Source organism: Dendropsophus ebraccatus, unplaced genomic scaffold (genome assembly GCF_027789765.1).
Source record: "Dendropsophus ebraccatus isolate aDenEbr1 unplaced genomic scaffold, aDenEbr1.pat pat_scaffold_1147_ctg1, whole genome shotgun sequence".
Taxonomy (NCBI): domain Eukaryota; kingdom Metazoa; phylum Chordata; class Amphibia; order Anura; family Hylidae; genus Dendropsophus; species Dendropsophus ebraccatus.
Genome location: NW_027208564.1, coordinates 24,643 through 44,584, shown reverse-complemented (window position 1 = coordinate 44,584; position 19,942 = coordinate 24,643). Strand labels below are relative to the sequence as shown.

The 19,942-nt window shown below is 45.3% G+C and overlaps 1 protein-coding gene across 2 annotated transcripts in view; it reads left to right on the top strand.

Annotated features, from left to right (window-relative positions):
* Window positions 1-6,375: 6,375 nt before the first annotated feature.
* The window catches only part of LOC138774955 (DNA-directed RNA polymerases I, II, and III subunit RPABC1), an 18,062-nt gene continuing 4,495 nt past the window's right edge, over window positions 6,376-19,942 (top strand). For both annotated transcript variants that reach the window (XM_069955727.1, XM_069955726.1), the window contains exons 1-6: window positions 6,376-6,456; window positions 10,358-10,532; window positions 10,613-10,728; window positions 12,772-12,852; window positions 13,562-13,620; window positions 16,809-16,887. In XM_069955727.1, coding sequence (XP_069811828.1) covers window positions 6,400-6,456; window positions 10,358-10,532; window positions 10,613-10,728; window positions 12,772-12,852; window positions 13,562-13,620; window positions 16,809-16,887 — 567 coding nt within the window. In that variant the 5' untranslated portion in view covers window positions 6,376-6,399. The remainder of the gene's footprint in view (window positions 6,457-10,357; window positions 10,533-10,612; window positions 10,729-12,771; window positions 12,853-13,561; window positions 13,621-16,808; window positions 16,888-19,942) is intronic.

The following is a 19,942-nucleotide window of genomic DNA, read 5'->3' as shown; positions in this document are numbered from 1 at the left end:
GTGCTCTGCAGGGACAGGGGTCTGCCTGTACTGTTATGCAGTGCTCTGCAGGGACAGGGGTCTGCCTGTACTGTTATGCCGTGCTCTGCAGGGACAGGGGTCTGCCTGTACTGTTATGCCGTGCTCTGCAGGGACAGGGGTCTGTCTGTACTGTTATGCAGTGCTCTGCAGGGACAGGGGTCTGCCTGTACTGTTATGCCGTGCTCTGCAGGGACAGGGTCTGCCTGTACTGTTATGCCGTGCTCTGCAGGGACAGGGGTCTGTCTGTACTGTTATGCAGTGCTCTGCAGGGACAGGGGTCTGCCTGTACGGTTATGCCGTGCTCTGCAGGGACAGGGGTCTGCCTGTACTGTTATGCCGTGCTCTGCAGGGACAGGGGTCTGCCTGTACTGTTATGCCGTGCTATGCAGGGACAGGGGTCTGCCTGTACTGTTATGCCGTGCTCTGCAGGGACAGGGGACTGCCTGTACTGTTATGCAGTGCTCTGCAGGGACAGGGGTCTGCCTGTACTGTTATGCAGTGCTCTGCAGGGACAGGGGTCTGCCTGTACTGTTATGCCGCGCTCTGCAGGGACAGGGGTCTGGCTGTACTGTTATGCAGTGCTCTGCAGGGACAGGGGTCTGCCTGTACTGTTATGCCGTGCTCTGCAGGGACAGGGGTCTGCCTGTACTGTTATGCAGTGCTCTGCAGGGACAGGGGTCTGGCTGTACTGTTATGCAGTGCTCTGCAGGGGTATGTGGCTGTACGGTTATGCCGTGCTCTGCAGGGACAGGGGTCTGCCTGTACTGTTATGCCGTGCTATGCAGGGACAGGGGTCTGCCTGTACTGTTATGCCGTGCTATGCAGGGACAGGGGTCTGCCTGTACTGTTATGCCGTGCTCTGCAGGGACAGGGGTCTGGCTGTACTGTTATGCAATGCTCTGCAGGGACAGGGTTCTGGCTGTACTGTGATGCCGTGCTCTGCAGGGACAGGGGTCTGGCTGTACTGTTATGCAGTGCTCTGAAGGGGTATGTGGCTGTACGGTTATGCCGTGCTATGCAGGGACAGGGGTCTGCCTGTACTGTTATGCCGTGCTATGCAGGGACAGGGGTCTGCCTGTACTGTTATGCCGTGCTCTGCAGGGACAGGGGTCTGGCTGTACTGTTATGCAATGCTCTGCAGGGACAGGGTTCTGGCTGTACTGTGATGCCGTGCTCTGCAGGGACAGGGGTCTGCCTGTACTGTTATGCAGTGCTCTGCAGGGACAGGGGTCTGCCTGTACTGTTATGCCGTGCTCTGCAGGGACAGGGGTCTGCCTGTACTGTTATGCAGTGCTCTGCAGGGACAGGGGTCTGCCTGTACTGTTATGCAGTGCTCTGCAGGGACAGGGGTCTGCCTGTACTGTTATGCAGTGCTCTGCAGGGACAGGGGTCTGTCTGTACTGTGATGTCGTGCTCTGCAGGGACAGGGGTCTGGCAGGAGATTATCAGGGGACATTAGGCTAGGAGCTGGGGAACAAATTATGTCACCACAGAATTATAAAAATACAAATATAATGCCCCTCTAAATTGCAGATGTAATGCCCCCCAGATTGAACACCATTTACTGTGTAATAAATCTGGCACATCATCTATATTCTGGTAGTATATAACAGGACAGCACTCGGCTGTTTTCAGCAACTCCATTGAGAATGAATGGTCAAATAAGTCTGGTTTTAATTTAGTTTTATTTTAATTTTTATGTATATATAATATTTTTTTTTACAGGGAGATCAGCCAGGATGACCAGGAATCAAGACCCAACTATAAAGAATTCTATGAATTAAAGTGTTCCTGAGGTGTCTCTGGATTTTAGTGTGTGTGTGTGTGTGTGTGTGTTTTTCCTCTCTTTTATTTTAGGTTTAGTAGTGAAAGCAGTCTGATGGTGTCCACAAGGAATGAGCGAATTTACAGTAGTAGCAAGGCTCAGTGGTCGGCTTTTCAGCCTGCTGCCTTTGAACTCTGTGCTGCTCAGTGTGCCTGGAAAAGCTAGATCCCCATCCTGGGAACCTGGAGAAGTTTCCCAGGACTGCATCCAGCTTTTTCAGATACCCGGAGCAGAGCAGCACAGAGTTCAAAGGCAGCATACCGAAAAGCCGATCACTGAGCCTCGCTACTACTGTAAATTCGCTCATGCCTAGTTTCCACTACTAAGGCCTCATTCACACACTCAATTATTTTTTCTGGGCTCTGCAATCTGTGGGAAATGATCTGTTATTGCATTCCTGTCCATTTTTTTCCACTGATGTCACATCACCCCAGTCTGTATTCTACGTTCATGTAGCAGAGTTAAGAGTCCCCACCTTCCCCCAACAGCCAAATGGTTTGTATAGAGACCTGGGTACCTGCTGAAGGGGGTGTGCCCCCGACCCCAGGATCCCATTTCACCTGAGACCTGGCAGTACATCCCCACAGATGACTTCCCCACCCCTCCCAGACCTAGCAGCTCCTCAGCCCAGACGATCCCACTGTTTTGCCCTGAAAAGTGCAGTAGTAAAGTTTTTTGGCCTACCTATCTCTCCCTGCCTGCAGCACCAACCTCTCCCTACACTAACCAGCAGCAAATTGCCCGCAAGATGCTTGACCAGCTTTATTATACACTAGGGTCACGTGTCCCACCTGACCGATAGCTTGCATTGCGAGGGCAACAGTGACACATACAAGCTTCCCGAGCTGACAGCTCAGCAGCCTTTCAATAAACTTTATTGCAGAAACACAAACAAATACACCATTACACATCAAATGCCATTATTCAGAAGGACCTCTTCTATATGACATCTCAGAATATAATAGATGGAAAGGATCCTTCTGGAGTCTGGGAAATAGTCATATCTATATGAGCTGGCTAAATCACATGACTCAGAAGGACCACTCTACCTATTGTAGTAAGACGAGGGTTGCATAGGGACCTTTGGTTGTCAATAGTCATGGTAAGTTCAGACGTTATGTGGTGATCATAAATGATTTGTGACAAATCCTAGAATATGTATGCATAATATTGTGGCAGTGCCATGTGATCTGATGTCAGGAGACCCCCACCCCGTACCCTCACACACAACACTCAGTAATGTCACACCATGAAACGTATTCACATTGTTGCTGTTTGCCACCAAAATAAAAAACTAAAAATAACATCTGTCAAGACTTTATTATCCACTGTTCACTGGTGTCACTTTATTCAATGCTACAAACTGAACCAAATACAAAAAAAGTCACTGCAGCTTTAAAGGGGAACTCCCCATAAGGAAAATTTGTGTTATATTAAAAGTACAATAAAAGTTATATAGATGTGTCTATACAATGTATTACCGTATCTGTACGGTTCTGCCACACTGGTAGCTGATTGAAATCCAGGAAGTGAAGAATAATGGCATCTGTGCAAATCCACATTGTCTCCTGCTCCCAAATCTTCCATGCCTCTGTCTCACATTGTGTGTGTTTGCTGATGATGCAGACAGGGGGCGGGGCGGGATGTTCCTGGAGGCTTGGCTGGATCCCCCAATCCCCTGAGTTATGCTGGGTTTACATTGGAAGATAATTGGCCCGATCGCACGATTAACTATGTCGGAGTAACGTTTTTTTTAACTAACGATCAGCGCTTAGACGGTATGATATATCGTACGGAAAAATCGTTTTAAGATCGCGCACCCGCAGCCCGGCCCCCCGCTCATCTACAGCCCGGCCCCACGGTCAACCGCAGCCCCCTGTGCAGCTCCGATCGCCCCCCCCCCCCCCCGCCGCCGCTCTGATCGCCCTCCCCGCTCTGATCACCCACCCGCCGCCCCGGCCATGAGCGTACCTTACCTGCTCCGCGTAGCAGGTGTTCGAAATCCCCGGCTTCCCTCTTCAGTGCATTGATTGGCTGAAGGGGGAGCTGGGAATTTCAAACGGCTCCTCTTTAGCCAATCAGTGCTCCTCTTCAGCGCTGGGCTAGGGTGGCGATCGGGGTGGCGCAGGGGGCTGCGGATGAGCGGGCGGCCAGACTTTCGCTCGACGACTTTACACGGAACGATCGGCAAATTTTTTGCGAACGACGATTTAAGAACAAGTTAAAAGATCAAAATGAACAATTTCTCACTCGTCGTTCGATTGTTTGCTGCGTTTACACGTATGATTATCGTTCAAATTTGATCGTTATCGTGCAAATTCGCACGATAATCTTTCCGTGTAAACGCAGCATTAGTCACCATCTCTGACCAGCCAGAAGCAGGTGCAGCAACTTCTCTGGGACTGTGTTGAACAGCTGAGGGAAAGCATTGCATTATGGGAACTGCTCAACCAGGAAGTAAAGAAACACAATACAGAACAAAACCCCCCAAAACAAATGGATTTTTGTTAGTTTCAAAACTGGGATAGGTAGGTAAGTATTGCTTTATGCTTCTGCAGAAGTTTCATTTTTTTAACCTCTACCCCTTTAACCTTTTAAGGACATATGACATACCGGTACGTCATATGTCCCCAGCCGCCGCGATCCCGGGTACCGCGTGTCGCCCGGGACCGCGGCTATTAGCGGGCACGGTGTGATCGCCGTGCCCGTTAATCAGGTAATCGGACGCAGCTGTCAAAGTTGACAGCTGCCTCCGATTACCGGCTGCAGCACTTCCCTGGTGTCTAGTGGGGGAGACAACGTCCCGGAGAAGCAATCTCTGTACCTGCTGCCGGCCGGGGTCTGCACCAAGATGGTGCAGACCCCGACTCGGCATTAGTTTGTTTTCGGCTGCAGCAGCTGAAAGCAAACAAGTGCCTATCTCATTGATCTATTCTATATAACTATACAGCAAAGATCTCAATGAGAGATCAAAGTGTATATACTAGAAGTCCCCCAGGGGGGCTTTTAGTATATGTGTAAAAAAAAAAAAAGTATTGTTATAAGTAAAAGCCCCCTCCCCTAATAAAAGTCTGAATCACCCCCCTTTTCCCAGGTTTTAAATAAAAGTAAATAAATAAACATGTTTGCTATCGCCGCGTGCGTAATCGCCCGAACTATTAATTAATCACATTCCTGATCTCGCACGGTAAACGGCGTAAGCGCCAAAAAATCCCAAAGTGCAAAATTGCGGCCAAATTTTTGGTCGCATCAAATCCAGAAAAAATGTAATAAAAAGCGATCAAAAAGTCGTATATGCGCAATCAATCGGTACCAATAGAAAGAACACATCATTGCGCAAAAAATGACACCTGACACAGCCCCATAGACCAAAGGATAAGAGCGATATAAGCCTGGGAATGGAGCGATTTTAAGGAACGTATATTTGTTAACAATGGTTTGAATTTTTTACAGGCCATCAGATACAAGAAAAGTTATACATGTTATATATCGTTGTAATTGTAACAACTTGGGGAACATGCATAACAAGTCAGTTTTACCCCAGGGCGACTGGCGTAAAAACACTTTCCCCCTAAATAAAAGAAATGCGTTTTTTTTCAATTTCACCACACTTTGAATTTTTTTCTGGTTTCGCAGTGTACTTTTTGCAAAAATTCAGCCTATCATTGCAAAGTACAATTATTGACGCAAAAAATAAGGGCTCATGTGGGTTTCTAGGTGAAAAATGCAAGTGCTATGGCCTTGCTGAAAAAAATGAAAACGCAAAAAAACGAAAATTGGCCCGTCCTTTAAGGGTTAACCTCTAAGGAGTTCCCCTTTAAGAGACTGGAGAGGTCCCTATGGAGAATGGGATTCAGACAATTCAGTGTGAAGAAGTTAAAGGCCATGTTCACAAAGGTCACAGTCTTACAATATTGGCTGGATGAACATGACTTTATTATATTGGAATGCGGGCACATTTGGGTGAGCCCAATTTGCCATAGACCAGGCCATCTTGTATGGTTACTGTTCACTGAATAGCAACAGCACAAAATAGACCTGTCAGTTATTTCGTACGGTCGCAGAGAACAACGGCCATAGTGTATATACGTTTTTCAATACACTAATGTAATTGCACACTGAACCAATAATGGCCGTTGATTAGTGTAAAAAAAAAAAATACAGTGTGTGAACATGGCTAAATACTGTGATTCAGGTCCAGACTAATAGGGAAATAAATGGTCACTGCAGATGATGGGAAATAGCTGTAGTCTGTAGAGTCTTATGACTGGTGAGGACCAGGTGCTTCGGAGTTATGGGAAATACTGTGATATGGCTAAATACTGGATCTATTCAGGACCTGACCACTAGGGGGCGAAAGTGGCCTTCTCACTTATGCTAACTAGACAGATTCTTAGCGCAGTGAAAACAGGCAATCGCCGGGACAGCTATTCTTATGGAATGGGGCCTTAGCGGCCAGCAGGCAGTGAGCGGGACACCTCCAGCAGGAAAGCCCTCGTGGTGAGTGGAGGAAACACTGTGCCCGAGCTGAGCGCCTGCATCCTGTTACAGAGATGGATGACGAGGAGGAGACTTACCGGTTGTGGAAGATTCGCAAGACCATCATGCAGGTGAGTGCGGGGAGTGGTAGATGTCCCGGAGGTGCTGCCCCGGCGATAGACTTACAGCTGGGAGATCGTACCGGGGCTGATGGACGGCAGCACCGTACAGTGAGTGGACAGGCATCAGGAGATGGCGGGGGGATCTCTGGGCTGCTCATAAGCGACACGAAGCAGGAGGGGGACATGATGGGAATATTTTTCCGCAAAAGATTGTCAACAAAAAAATCTTTTGATCAACTTTTCTTCTTATCATGCAATTTTAAGGTATATGTCTAAAAGAGGGCGGGAAGAAAAATGGTAAAAATGGAAACTGGTGTATGCCATCCTGCAGGATCCATTTTCCATTGAATTACCATATTTAAAAAAAAAAAAAAATTAAACTATTTTAAAGTGACTGTACCACCAGGCCCAGGCTGAAGCACAGGAGACGGGCTGACCCACCCTTAGTGGGAAGAAACTCCAGCCCCTCCATGATGGGACTCCATTAGAATCAATGGAATCCTATCATAGAGGGGCTGGGGTTTCCTCCCACTAAGGGTGGGTCGGCCCGTCTCCTGTGCTTCAGCCTGGGACTGGGGGTACAGTCACTTTAAAGGGGTTATCCAGAGCTACATGGCCACTTTCTTCCAGAGACAGCCCCACTCTTGTCTCCAGCTTGGGCGGGGTTTTGCTGCTCAGTTCCATTAAAGTAAATGGAGCTTAATTGCAAACCGCATCTGAACTAGAGACGAGTCATGTTGTCTCTGAAAGAAAGTGGCCATGTTTTTGTAGCACTGGATAACCCCTTTAATACTGCCTGAAGATCCGATTGGGCTTATAACCTACTACCACTAGGTTCTTTAAAAAAGTGGCAGGACATCTAGGTTACATTTACATGTAGCAAAAATGTTACATATTTTTCCCCTGGATTATCCACCTCTGATTATGTATGAGATGCAAACAAACCTCTATACGCTGCAAAAATTGTAACAGGTTTTTCACATTAATCTGTTACTGTGGTTTAAGTTTTTTTTTTTTTTTTTTTGCAGAAATCAATAGTACAAGGGATTTTAAGAAACTTTGTAATTGGGTTTATTAGCTGAAAAATGAATTTTTATAATAAAAAAGCAGTCTGAAGCTCTCCCCCCCTGTCTTCATGATTGTCTATGGAGAGGGGAGGGGTTGAGGGAGATGAGGCACCAAAACAGGACAATAAAGAGTTAATTTACAGCTACATCACAGGGCTATCTCCTCTGTCAGCACTGACCTCTCTTGCCTCTGAATACCAGCTTCATACAGCTCCCACTGTGTAATCCTTTGTTCTCTGCTGCCAACTAATCTCCCTCCTCCCTCCCCTCTCCATAGATTATACAGGGCTCAACTGATGTAAGAGTTGAGATTTCCTGATAATGAGCAGTTAATGAGAAGAGGAGGGGGGGGGGCTGGGGAAAGTCTTTTTGAATGCAGATAATGGCATATTTGCCTAATAAACCCAACTACAACGTTTCCTAAAATGGCCTGGACTATTGATTTCTGCAGAAAAAAAACGAAACAGTGACTCTTAGATAAATGGACATGTCACAATCTGCAACTAAAGCCAGTTTTTGTGTATATATAGCTGCAGGTTAGCTACCTGGGGATTGCAGCAAAAATCCAGAAATAAAGCAAATAGAAAACTTGCCTCATCTGGTGCCTCCATGGCTGTATGTCTTGGGTCCTCTGCTCCTTGCTTTACATTCCAGGGACGACATGGCCACTGGTACATTTTAAAGGGGTAGTGCGGCGCTAAAAAAATTATGCACAGAATAACACACATTACAAAGTTTTACAACTTTGTAATGTATGTTATGTCTGTGAATGGCCCCCTGCCCCGTGTCCTACCACCCCCGCCCGTGTACCCAGAAGTGTGTGGTGCATTATACGTTACCTGATCCGTGTCGAGGCCGTCCGCCATCTTGTGCCAAACGTCATCTTCGGACGGACGGCCGAATCGATGCCGCCGTCCCCCCTCCGCCGTGTCACAACTGTTCTCAGCCGTGATTGGCTGAGCACAGTTATGCTCAGCCAATCACGGCTGAGCGCCTGATTACGGGCCGGGTACACGGGCGGGGGTGGTGGGACACGGGAAGGGGGCGATTCACAGACATAACATACATTACAAAAGTTGGCTGATGTATAGCTTTACACTGCTCTCTTATGTCCTCTGTGCTGCAGCTGTTTTATAGGGTATACTATTAAGATGTAGAATAGAAGGATCCCCCTTCTTTCTGTATACTGTGTATGGAAGACCCCATTGAAGTTAGTCCAAACTTAAAGCGTAACTGTCATGTTTTTTTTTTATTGCAGAAATCAGTAGTATAAGCGATTTTAAGAAACTCTGTAATAGGTTTCATCAGCCAAAAAACACTCCTTCTGTACTCAAGAAGCAATCTCCCAGCCCCCCCCCCCCCCCCCCCCCCCGACTTATCTGTGCCTTATCAGGCAAACACGTCTTCATTACAGAGAAGCCAGTGAAGACGGGCTCTGCTTTCTCCATTGTAAGCCTATGAAGGGGGAGGGGCTGAGGGAGATGAGGGAGCAGGTGACATCAAGTTCAGCTGTTTGTAGACTCTCTGGGCACCTAAAACGCAGGATTCTGGGGTCAGTGCTTATCTATGAACTTACTGAGAGAAGATTGCAGGGTGTTGTGCTGTGCAGGACTGCTCCGTGCTCAGTCACTCCTAACAGCCCCTCCCTCTCCATAGCCACATAAAGGACACAGAAATCCTGCTTCATCTGATGTGAGGGGGGAGGCTGGGAGATTGCTTTTTCAGTATAGAAGGAAACTCTTTTAGTACATAAAACCTATTACAGAGTTTCTTAAAATCGCTTGAACTGTTGATATTTAATGTTTTCAGAAAAATGACCCTGAAATGACAGTTATGCTTTAAAAGACTTATACAAAAATGTCATATACAAGTTATATATTGGTCAGAAATAGTGCTACCTATCATTTACTCACAAGACCGCTTATGGTGCTTTTACACAGATTTTTAAAGCCAAAGCCAGGAACAGACTATAAACAGAGAACAGGTCATAAAGGGAAGACTTAAAGGGAACCATTCACCCCGTGGCCCCCGGCAGAAACTGACATACAGTGACATAAAGGTCAATATACTTACCACATCGCTCCCGAATCCCGTTGTTGACACGGAGAAATTGAAGATTCTTCTTCTCGCGCCCATTATGGTAATGAGCGCCGCCGGGTCAGAAATCCAGCCTTCTCCCCGCCTCCGACACTTGATTGACGCCAGGTCCTCTTCCTTCTCGTCTTCTTTCTTCTCGCCGGATCCCGTGCAGGCGCCGTGACAGTTGTTTTCGGCGCATGCGCAGTTCACAATTGAAGCCGCTCCGCAGCTTCACTGTTTACTGCGCGTGCGCCGATTGGCTCGAACACGTATCCTGTTTACCGCGCAGGCGCAGAAGAGGTGACGAGACCATCGCAGCGGCGCCTGCGCAGGAATTCGTCTGAAGACTGAAGACGTCAATCAAGTTCCAGGAGGCGTGGATGGGCGGCGATGAGAAGAGGACCTCATGAATAAGTTGGACTCGTCCGTCGTTTCCTATGGACGTTGGACTCATCTCAGCTCATTACCATAATGGGCGGGAGAAGAAGAATCAGCGATTTCTCCGTGTCAACAACGGGATCCGGGACGGGACTGGGAGCGATGTGGTAAGTATATTGACCTTTATGTCACTGTATGTCAGTTTCTGCCGGGGCCACGGGGTGAATGGTTCCCTTTAAGATTTCCCTTTCTTTTTTTTTTTTTAATCCATTCCTGGCTTTGGCTTCAGAAATCTGTCAGATAAATCTCTCTGTATAAATGCAGCATTTCCCTGAGATGTTTTTGAGAAATTAGTAACTTTTAATCCTACTTTCTTTCATCCTTAGTTGTGCCATGACCGAGGTTACCTTGTGACACAAGATGAATTGGACCAGACATTGGATGAATTCAAGGCTCAGTTTGGTGACAAGCCAAGTGAGGGCAGACCACGGAGAACTGATCTTACTGTGCTGGTCGCTCACAATGATGACCCCACTGATCAGATGTTTGTGTTTTTCCCCGGTAAATGCCATGGAGTGTGTGTGATAAGTTGGTAGTGAGAGATATTGCCTTTTTGTGACTAAACTTCTTTAAATTTTCAGAGGAACCAAAGGTTGGAATAAAGACCATCAAAATGTATTGTCAGAGGATGCAGGAAGAAAACATCACGAGAGCCATCATTGTGGTGCAGCAAGGAATGACGCCGTCTGCTAAGCAGGTACTTTTACTATGACTGCGCTACAGAGAACTTCTAGAGCACAGGTGTCAAACTCAGGCACTCCGGCTGTTACAAAACTACAATTCCCATCATGCCTAGACAACTAAAGCTTTGGCTGTCCGAGCATGATGGGAATTGTAGTTTTGCACAGGGCTGTGGCGTCGGTAAGCCGCAGCTCCGACTTCTGAATTTACTCTGCTCCTTCATAAATGGTCAGTCAGATACCAGGGCTCAGCAGCTTCTCCCTAATGTCCTACAAGATCCTTGGGCAGTGGATGCAGCCAGTCTCCAGCCTCCATGTCCTGAAATACTCACAACTAGACTAGATGGAGCAGGTGGTTTCTGCTGACAATCTTCTATGTTTCTAACTAATATTCACCATACACACAAACACTGCTAACAATGCCAGATACCTGTAAGATGCCTGCCATAGTGATATAGAGGGGTCACTGTGGGTGTGGGGGCATGCCATAACTGCAGACATAGAACACACACACCCTGCTGCAGCCATAACATACACACACACACATACACACACACACACACACACACACACACACCTGCAGCCATAGAACACTGAAGAAAAACACCACATTGAGGACAGAGGTTACTGCTACACTACTTTTCCTCCTCCTCTATATTACACAGGATATCTTCATATTACACTGCTGCTATACAATCATCCAGCATCCAGGAAGCGAACAGCACAGATCTCCCCCCACACAATGGACTCTTCCAGCTCAGAAACAAACTGCCAAACAGTGACCGACAACTTTTTCCCGGCCACCCTTATGTAATAGGGCCAGTGTCCAATTAGAATGTTGCTCATAATATATATTGATAAGCAAAAACAAGATTTCTTTTACTAAAGCTGGATTTTGAGTCAGTAAATTTTTTTCCTACTCCATAGTCCTGGTTTTGCGATAGCAGGAGGGCCGGGGTTTTACACCCCTGTTCTAGAGGATCTAAAAGTCATGGCCACAAGAAATACTTTTTTTTTTTAACATGTGGTTTAGGGCCTTTGACTTTAAAGGGGGTGTCTGAAAATTGGAAGTCCCCTTCAAATAATTCTAGTATGTTGGAAATTTACTCACATGATCAAAATAGCTCTTTTCTTGTGTGTGTTTTCTTTGCTGTTTTTTTGCCAGTCATATGACTTTCCACTTTCATCAAATATCCTTCACCCAGCAGGCATTGCATGCCTGGGTATTTAGTTGTCATACTATGCCATAAATGCCGCTTGATGCATTCTCAGTATGGGTTTCACTGTGCCTCTCCCCATGTTTAGTATAGCAATATTGGGCCAAGTACTTCCCTGCTGCAGTTTGCTAAGCTGGGTTCACACTACATTTTTGCAATCTGTTTTTTTTGCAAAAAAAAACTGATGAAAAACGGATGGAAAAAACTGATTTGTGTGTGCATCCGTTTTTCCATTGAATTCAGTTATAAAAAACGGGTCAAAACGGGACAGTTTTTTTAACGGACACAAAAATAAGGTTGACTAAATTTTTGTGTACTTTTAAAAAAAAAACGGATTTATTTTTTTTTTTAAAGGAATTCAGTGGAAAAAAAACTGATCAACCGGATGCACGCACATGCATCCGTTGTCTGCAGCAAAAACTGAGGAAAACAACGGATTGCAAAAACGTAGTGTGAACCCAGCCTTACCTAGGCATGAAAATGGAAAACTGAAATGGAGGAAATATGAAAATTGAGTCATGTGGCCAGCAAAAACAAAAAAAAGTGAGCAGGGCAATTCTTATGTGAGTACCAATATAAAGGTGTAATACGGTAGATTTATTTGAAAGAGGATTTTTATTATCGGACAACCCCTTTAATGATTTCAATGCTGGGCAAATCTTTTTAGGAGGGCTTTCTAATAAGAGGGCTGGCTTTGTTGCCTATTGTAACCAAAGTACAGTATTCTTTTGTATTCTGCAGTTAAGAAATTAAAACTGAGCTGAGATTGATTCCTTTGGGCAACAGCCGGTTTTACTATTCACTTGCCTTATGTTGAGTCCTAATGAGTTTTTATGTCTTTAGTCACTGGTGGATATGGCTCCCAAATACATCCTCGAGCAGTTTCTGCAACAGGAGCTTCTGATAAACATAACCGAACATGAGGTAAGTCCAGATACATACTGAAAAGAACTATAAGAAATATTTTAGCGGTGTGCACAGCTGTAATGGGTGTTATCTGTCTCTCACACACACCTGGAAGCTGCGTGCCAAGCAGTTTTAGGTATAGGAGTAAGGGTGCATTTACACACAGAGATTTTTCTGACAGATCATTGAAGCCAAAGCCAGGAAAAGACTTTACACAGAGAACTGGTCATAAAAGAGAGACTGAGATTTTTCCTTCTCAAATTCATTTTTGGCTTTGGCTTCAAAAATCTGTCAGATAAATCTGCGTAAAGGCAATCTAAGGAGGTGGCACAGCTTGTTGCATTTGAATAGCACTAGAAAGTTTCTTTAACTCCAGAATAAAACCACATGAAAGGTACCATGTGTCTTCTTGACCAGCTATCTAACAGTGTCAGTAAGTTGGAACATGATTTACAGGTGACAGATTCCCTTTAACAAATCAGATGTCAAGAGAGCCATTGGGTCCATATTATGAACACATAGGGGGAGATTTATCAAACATGGTGTAAAGTGAAACTGGCTCAGTCGCCCCTAGCAACCAATCAGATTCCACCTTTCATTTTTCAAAAAATCTGTGAGGAATAAAAAGTGGAATCTGGTTGCTAGGGGCAACTGAGCTTTACTTTACACCATGTTTGATAAATTTGCATAGTGCCACCATCATTAATCCTGTCTTTTGCTTCTTTAGTTGGTTCCTGAACATGTGGTCATGACAAAGGATGAAGTCACAGAGCTGCTTGCAAGATAGTATCCTTTTCCTGATTGGATTGCATCCAATGACATTTGGTTGTCCAGTTGCCATTTTTTTTTTTTTCTTCTTAAAAATGTGTTACATTTTAGAACCTTAAACCACGCTCACCAAGCAGGCAGGGCGCATGGGGCAGGACCTGTGCTTCTCTGTTTCTTTGATGGATGCACAGGTCCTGCACTTGCAATACTGCATGAGTCACTGATTTAAAGTGTCTCTGTACCCACAATCAGACCCCCCCCCAAACCACTTGTACCGTCAGATAGCTGCTTTTAATCCAAGATCTGTCATGTGGTCCGTTCGGCAGGGGATGCCGTTATTGTCCTAAAAAAAATACTTTTAAACTTGAAGCCTGTGCCAAACGGGAGTATCTGTGCCCTAACTTTGCACCACCCCTCCGTCCCTCCTCCCCATCCTCTTCATCATTAGGAATGCCACTGAAACTTTTTCTCCATGCTGAACATTGCACAGGTCCTTATCGATCCAGCCCATGTGCCGTGTTTACACAGGTGGGGAATAGGAGGCAGTCTGCCTGGAGCATTCCTAATGATGAGGAGAGTAGGGAGGAGGGACGGAGGGGTGGTGCAAAGTAAGGGCACAGATACTCCCATTTGGCACAGGCTTCAAGTTTAAAAAGTATTTTTTAGGACAATAACTGCATCATCTGCCAAACGGACCGCAGGACAGATCTTGGATTAAAAGCAGCTAATCGAAGGTACAAGTGGTTTGGGGGGTGGGGTCAGATTGTGGGTACAGAGTCTCTTTAAGACAAAAAGGAAATGCAGCATCCAAGCACCTGATTAAAAACACTTCATGTGTATATATAAGGGTGGGTTCACACTAAAGTTCAGGCGGATTCCGTCACTCGTACCCGCTAACGGCGGCGCACACATAGACATCATTGCCTGTGCCATAGACACCATTCTGTGCATGGGTGGATTCCGCCTAAAGAATTGACATGTGAGTTCTTTCGGCAGTTGGCGGAATCCGCCTAGCCATAGAATGGTGTCTATGGCATGGACAGATATGCGTGCCGCTGTGAGCGGGTACGAGCGACGGAATCCACAGGAACGGCACGCAGCCGTGAGTGGGTACGAGCAACAGAATCTGCCGGAAACTTATCCGCGCAGATTTCGTAGTGTGATCCCACCCTTAAAGGGGAAATATTAGCAGGTTAGACTAATCTAACCTGCTGATAGCTCCCTATTGCGCACAGGGCGCCGAGGATAAAGGTATGTCTCTTGCCTTTATTCTCTGAGCAGTTCATGTGCAGTTCTAATATAGTGCTTTGTCCCCAAAGGTCATTTGGAGCACTGCCCCGCCCTAAGAGCACCGATCCGCCTCTTCTAATATCAGTGGAGTGGGCTGAATCGACGCTCTGGGGGCGGGACAGTGCTCCAAATGGGGACAAAATGGCGGGACAAAGCAGTACCTTAAATCTGCATGGGTATGGGGTAATGACCACCATTTTTCCATTGGCATAGCTATATGAGGGCTTATTTTTTTGTGGACCAAGTTGTGTTTGTTGTTGGTACCATTCTGGAATACGTATTACTTAAAGTTTTTACCAATTTTTGGGATTCGGATTACCAAAATACTGTAGTAGTTTTTTTAAATGATAAAATGTTATTGTTCAGGTCAGAACAGATGCAGCAATACCTAATATGTGTATTGTTTGTTTATTTTTTTTCATGGAAGGGGAAAGTATTGTTTGTATTTTATATTATGTACACACACACACACACACACACACACACTTTTTTTTTTCTTGTCCCATAAGGTGACTTTTACATCATTAAATCACTACTGTAATACACTGCACTATTCGCCTAGTGCAGTGTATTACAAGCTTGATTCAGTCTGTCAGCGATGTGCTGCAGCGTGGCTGGGTACACAGGCATCCATGGCAGCCCTGAGGGCCTTCACAAGGCTGCCATAGAGACGTATGGACCGGAGATCCCTACGCCCTGGTAAGTATACAGGAAATCTCTGACTGCATGTAAAGGGTCAATCTATCAGGAAAGGAGGATTCTCAGTTTCTGATAGATACAGCGGGGGCTAAGCTGTCATGCTGATAGCTGAGCTCCCATGATCTCTGCAATCACTTTTAGGCCCACCGTGTTCTAGAACAGTGCTCAATTCCAGTCCCCGGGCCTCACCAACAGGTTATATTTTAAGGATTTCCTTAGTATTTCACAGGACATATAATTATACTCAGTGCATCAGGTTTTGTCACAGGTGTTCTTTGTATGGGAAGTCGTCAATCCTGTTGGTGGGGCATGAAGACTGGAATTGAGAAGCAGTGTTCTAGAATACCAGTAATGACTGCTATAAAAGGGCATCTCTCCTGTACTAAAAGGTTAAAGCAGACCTGTGGCAGCATTTTGCAGACTGAGGCTGGGTTCACTCTATGTATATTTCAGTCAGTATTGTGGTCCTTATATTGCAACCAAAACCAGGAGTGGATTGAAAACACAGAAAGGCTCTGTTCACACAATGTTGAAATTGAGTGGATGGCCGCCATTTAATGGCAAATATTTGCTGGTATTTTAAAACAACGGCTGTTATATTGAAATAATGGCAGTTATTTACGGTTATATGGCGGCCATCCACTCAATTTCACCATTGTGTGAACAGAGCCTTTCTGTGTTTTCAATCCACTCCTGGTTTTGGTTGCAATATGAGGACCACAATACTGACTGAAATATACAAAGTGTGAACCCAGCCTAAAGTAAAGGAAGTCTACAGTTGGGCTTTGTACCCTAAATCAGAAAATATAACTCTCTATTTCAATCTCTCGCCCAAATGCCCAGATATACGCTTTTCTCTGTGTTGCAAAAGCTCAGAAAGATTTAGCCAGCCCATCTTTAAGTTGGTGCTTACATGCAGCCGTAGGGGCATTAGTAAAGAAAGGTCTATATGTTGCGGAGGTGAAGGCAAGGAGAACACCTTGTGGGTCTTATTTCCTAATTTGCATAAATCTCTAAAGCTGTCCTAATATGTCCTAATTCAGGGTAAAAAGCACTATCGCACACTGCCTTTAGTTAGCTCCTGCCAGGTTAACTTTAGGACCAGCATGTATAATGCCAGACTTGGTTATCCCTGTGCCCAGTCTCAAGTAACTTAATATATTATACAAAAATTATTATTTTTTTTTCTTCTGAAACCTCCTTAATCATTCATTCAGTAAACTCAGAGAATCTCAGCTACCTCGTATACAGGCTGGTGATCCAGTTGCAAGATATTTTGGTTTAAAAAGAGGCCAGGTAAGTAACAATATAGTATTTATAATCTTACTGTAAGGTGTGATATCTCACCATTTAAAGGGGTTTACCAGACCAGATAGCTTTCTGAGCTATCCACAAGATCACTCATCAGTCTCTTATCAGGGGGGTGCCCACACATGGTGTCCACACTACCTGCTAAATAGGGCTGAAAGCAGTTTGTCTCCTTTCACTGTGAAGTGGTGGCAACCTGTAAGTGCAGCTCCGCTCCTGTTACAGGTTGCCACTGCTGTACAGTGTTGGTCTAATGTTTTTTTTTAATGGAGAGAAGTTGTAAAATATGCTTAATAGTATTTACCATATGAATGTTTTGCTTTTGTTAATGACAATGGGAGCCTGTTAGTAACCTATTTACTGTATACCTTTACAGTTGGATGCAAAACAAAGTTAAAGGGGTACTCTGGCACTGATTTAAATTAAAAAAAAACAATCATAAACATAGTTTTTACATTTACCATCTGTCTGTCTCCATTTGAATTTCTGCTGTTTGCAGGTCCCTGAAGCTCAAGTTGTGTCTCCATTTGTTTACTTCCTGGTTTGGGCTTTTCAATGATGCACTTTGTCTCCCGTGATGTCTAACTGACTCTATAAAACTGTTAGATGGCTTACAGCTTGCTCAGCCAATCAGAGCTGAGCAATCTGTCATCTGACAAAGGGAGGCTGGCCTAACAAGGCTTAGACCCGCCTCCCTCTTTATGATGTCATTGTCACAAAATGGCTGCCACAGAGCAGCCTGGGGTCCTCAGTCATTAGGTAAGAATGAGTTTACTTCACTTCTAGGTGGGGGATTGAGGGGGGGGGGGAAGGTAGGGGATTAAAGCATATTACAAAGTTATATAACTTTTTGTAGTGTTTTTCAATTACTGTGAAAAAGCTTTTTGCTGGAGTACTCCTTTAATCACACCACCTTCTTACAACTTCAGTAAAAAGATTTTCCCCAGTAATTGAAACACATTATAAAGTTATACCGTAGGGAAAAGGAGTCACCGGGGCAGGAGGGAGACTGGACTGGCCCACAGCTCTCCGTCTGGCCCCTGGATGATGCACAGCTGCCGGGGGTGTCACATCCATAGGGAGCCATCTATAAGGGGACAACATAGGGGGACCTTCTATAGGGGGGGCATGCATAAGGGGACAACATAGGTGGCCATCTGTAAGGGGGACAACACGGGGGGAGGCATGTATAAGGGGGACAACACGGGGGGCCATCTATAATGGGGACCACAGGGGGGGCGCATATATAATAGGACAAGCATAGAGGGGGGCATCTATTATAGTGGACTACAGAGAGGAGGTCCATATACTATAGGGGGATGCACAGAGTGTCATCTACTATAGGGGACTACACGGGGGGGGGGGGACTCAAGTAGATGCACATGGAGCCATCTATATGGAAGACTGAACAAGGGGACACCTATAAGGTGGCTACATAGAGGGGGGCGTATACTATAGAGGAGACACAGAGGGGGGACCATTTATAAGGAAGCTACATAGAGGGGGGCATATACTATAAGGGGTCACATAGAGTCAGCCTACCCACTAAAGGAGGGTGTAAAGGGGCCAATACAGATGTGCAGTTTGTAGAGAGATAAGGATGGTGACAAAGTGAGGAGCCTAATATGTCTATCTGGCAGATTCTGTGGATATGTGGCTTGGAGAAGTTCTAACAGCCCAGGGCAGGCTGAGAAGAAAATGAAAAGGGGAAGAACTCTGATCAGACGTCACCTGTAACTGCACTGTAATGTATATGGTGTACAGAACCTGTGTGGAGCTGAGGCTACATCTATATAACTGTATGAGGTGATATTGGTGTTTTTAAAGTGGATGTTATTCAGTAGCAGCGGTGGTATTATTCAGTATTCGGTGGTATTAGTCAGTATGTGGTGGTGTTAAACTCAGCACGGTGACCGGGGCCGGAAGCAGTCCGTCTCTGTACACTATGTTGTGGTGACAACCTGTAACTGCAGCACTGTGACACAGTACAGAGACAGAAGCTTCTGACCCCATTTACTGTGTTATGTGTAATTCTTGTCATGGCCGTGATGATATAACATGTAGCCGTGCTGCACTCACAACATCCTCTCATAACTTATCACCGCACGGCGAGTGGGCCTGTGTGCTCTGAAATGCCAGGGCTGATTTTCAGTCCCAGCCCGGCCCTGATCAAGACAGAAACTGGTCTAAGCCCTGTTAGGCCAGCCTCCCTTTGTCAGATGACAGGTTGCTCAGCTCAGATGGCTTAGGGCCCTATTCCACCAGACTATTATCGTTCAGATTATCGTTAAATCGTTCGAATCTAAACGATAATCGTTCAGTTAAAATGCAGTTAACAATTAACGACCGAACGAGAAATCGTTGATCGCTTAATAAGACCTGGACCGATTTTTATTGTTGCTCATTCGCAAAACGTTCGCAAATCGTTCGCATTGAATAAGACGTGTTCACAGTAGATACGAATGCAATAGCGAAGAAAAAACGATCGTAAATAGTATCAGTAACAATTATCGTTCCATGGAAATGAGTGAACGTTTTCAGGTCTTTTGCAATAGCGGTCGTTTGAGATTGTTAATTGTTAACGATTATGCGAACGATAATCGTCCGGTGGAATAGGGCCCTTACAGCTTGCTCAGCCAATCAAACAGTTCTACAGAGTCAGTTTAGACATCACGGGAGACAAAGTGCATCATGGGAAAGCCCAAACCAGGAAGTGAAGAAAAAATGAAGACTCTAACTGAAGGTTCAGTTCAGTTTTTTTTTTTTTTTTTTAAATCGGCACTGAAGTTGTCCTTTAAAGCTTAACTACAAGTAGCCAAAAAATGAAATTGCTCAAACAAAAAGCCCATGTGTGACCCTTTAAAAAGAGCCCTAAACTGTGTTTATAGTGTGTGCGCTTGCTGAGATATTCCCAGTTGTTTGGCTCAGAAGAATAAATGAATTTTTCTTCTGACTGAAAGTGGGCGTGGCCTATCCCTCATCTCCGTGGCGGTGTCCCTCAATTCACTGACCAGCACCTTAGCAGATGGTATCACACACAGTG